Raw genomic sequence first — 1,378 nt, 5'->3', positions numbered from 1 at the left:
CGGCTCCCATCTCCCCCCACCCACCCCAGCCCAGGCCCTCACCCTGCCTGGGGCTGCTCCACGAAGTCCAACTACCACCACCACCACCACCAGCGCTCACCGCCCCTCCCAAGCCGCGCCTCCAGCCTGGCCCCGCACCCGGGGCCTTGGGGGGCCATCCCGCCACCACCTAGGACTCCTGCCCTCGATGGGGCAAGCCTGGCCAAATGGGCCCCTGGGAAGAGGCGCTGGGGCCTCGTGAGCCAGATGACTTTGGAGACCGCATCCACTTCCTCCTCCCTTCCACCCCCAGCCCAGAGTCTTCGAGTGTCGACACATAAATAGAAGTGCTTCAGTCAGGGCGAGGAGGGCCACCCCTGTAGCTCCTGCACCCCGTGTAGTGTTGCTGTGTGGGCAGGTGGGCGGGGGTCCCAGGAAGGCCCCCACCCTCTGGTGTCCCGGGCCTCGGAAGGCTGGGGGTGAGGGTGAGCAGATTCTCATGGCTCTGGCCTCAGCTCTTCGAAGACCGATGGGTAACAGGGAGCTTCGGGAGGAGAGAAAGGGGAGAGCCTGTCAGAGCTGGGGCTCAGACCCGGCCCTGGCCCTGGCCCCGGCCCGCACCGCACCTAAAGCGTCACAGTGTCTCCTGCCCAGATTCCTGACTGGCTTCCAGGAGCAGCTCTTCGAGCTCCTTCTCGTTCTTGGAGCAGCTCAGCTCTGTGGGGGGGTCGGGGGAGAAAGGTGGGCGGCCTCCAGTGAGCTGGGAGGGCTGGGGGCAGGAGCCCTGCCTGAGCCAGACTCATAAAGGAGCACAGGTCCGGGGGCCACTGAGACCCTCAGACTCCAGTCAGCAGATCTGACATGCCCCACCCCCAAGGGGCTCCCAGGGACTCAAGGGAGTAAGGCAGGGACCGAGAACCCAGTCCCACTCATCCATGTCAAGGTCCACTTTCTTCAAGGAGAAACTGAGGCACCCCACGGGTGGATGCTCGGCCAGGGTCACATGCAGCACCCAGGGGCCCCGCCACCCAGCCCCAGGGCGCCTCTCACCGTGTTCCAGGCCACAGCTTCCCACCTTGGCCTCAGGCCCCGGGGGCGGCTCTGGGGACAGTGCCAGGGCGAACTCAGGCTTCAGGCCGTTGGGCAATGGTGGCCCCACCTGGGGCGGCTCCAGCGGTGGCTGGGGCTCAGGAGGCCCAGGGTCCGGAGTGCTGGAGGCCTCAGTGGGCGTCGGGAAAGGTGAGGTGGGGGGGGAGGCTGAGGCGGGTGGGGACACGGGACCAGGAGGGGCGGGGGGCACAGGAGGCTCTGCCCTCTCGGGTGGACTCTCCACCCGGGTCACCACAAACACTTTGTGGCCCCAGCCCGGGCTGGACACGGAGATGCGCCGCTCCGCGGG

At 67.7% G+C, this 1,378-nt stretch overlaps 1 protein-coding gene across 1 annotated transcript in view; it reads right to left on the bottom strand.

The window, feature by feature from the left end:
- Window positions 1-6: 6 nt before the first annotated feature.
- PPP1R37 (protein phosphatase 1, regulatory subunit 37) overlaps window positions 7-1,378 on the bottom strand; it is a 37,640-nt gene continuing 36,268 nt past the window's right edge. The window contains exons 11-13 of the mRNA XM_010852692.1: window positions 1,030-1,378; window positions 606-696; window positions 7-523 (exon numbers count right to left, since the gene is read on the bottom strand). The exon at window positions 1,030-1,378 is cut by the window's right edge and continues 31 nt beyond it. Of these exons, the coding sequence (XP_010850994.1) occupies window positions 614-696; window positions 1,030-1,378 (432 nt within the window). The 3' untranslated portion in view covers window positions 7-523; window positions 606-613. The remainder of the gene's footprint in view (window positions 524-605; window positions 697-1,029) is intronic.

Source organism: Bison bison, unplaced genomic scaffold (genome assembly GCF_000754665.1).
Source record: "Bison bison bison isolate TAMUID 2011002044 unplaced genomic scaffold, Bison_UMD1.0 scf7180017864313, whole genome shotgun sequence".
NCBI classification, from domain to species: domain Eukaryota; kingdom Metazoa; phylum Chordata; class Mammalia; order Artiodactyla; family Bovidae; genus Bison; species Bison bison.
This window is presented reverse-complemented; position numbering and strand designations above follow the sequence as displayed.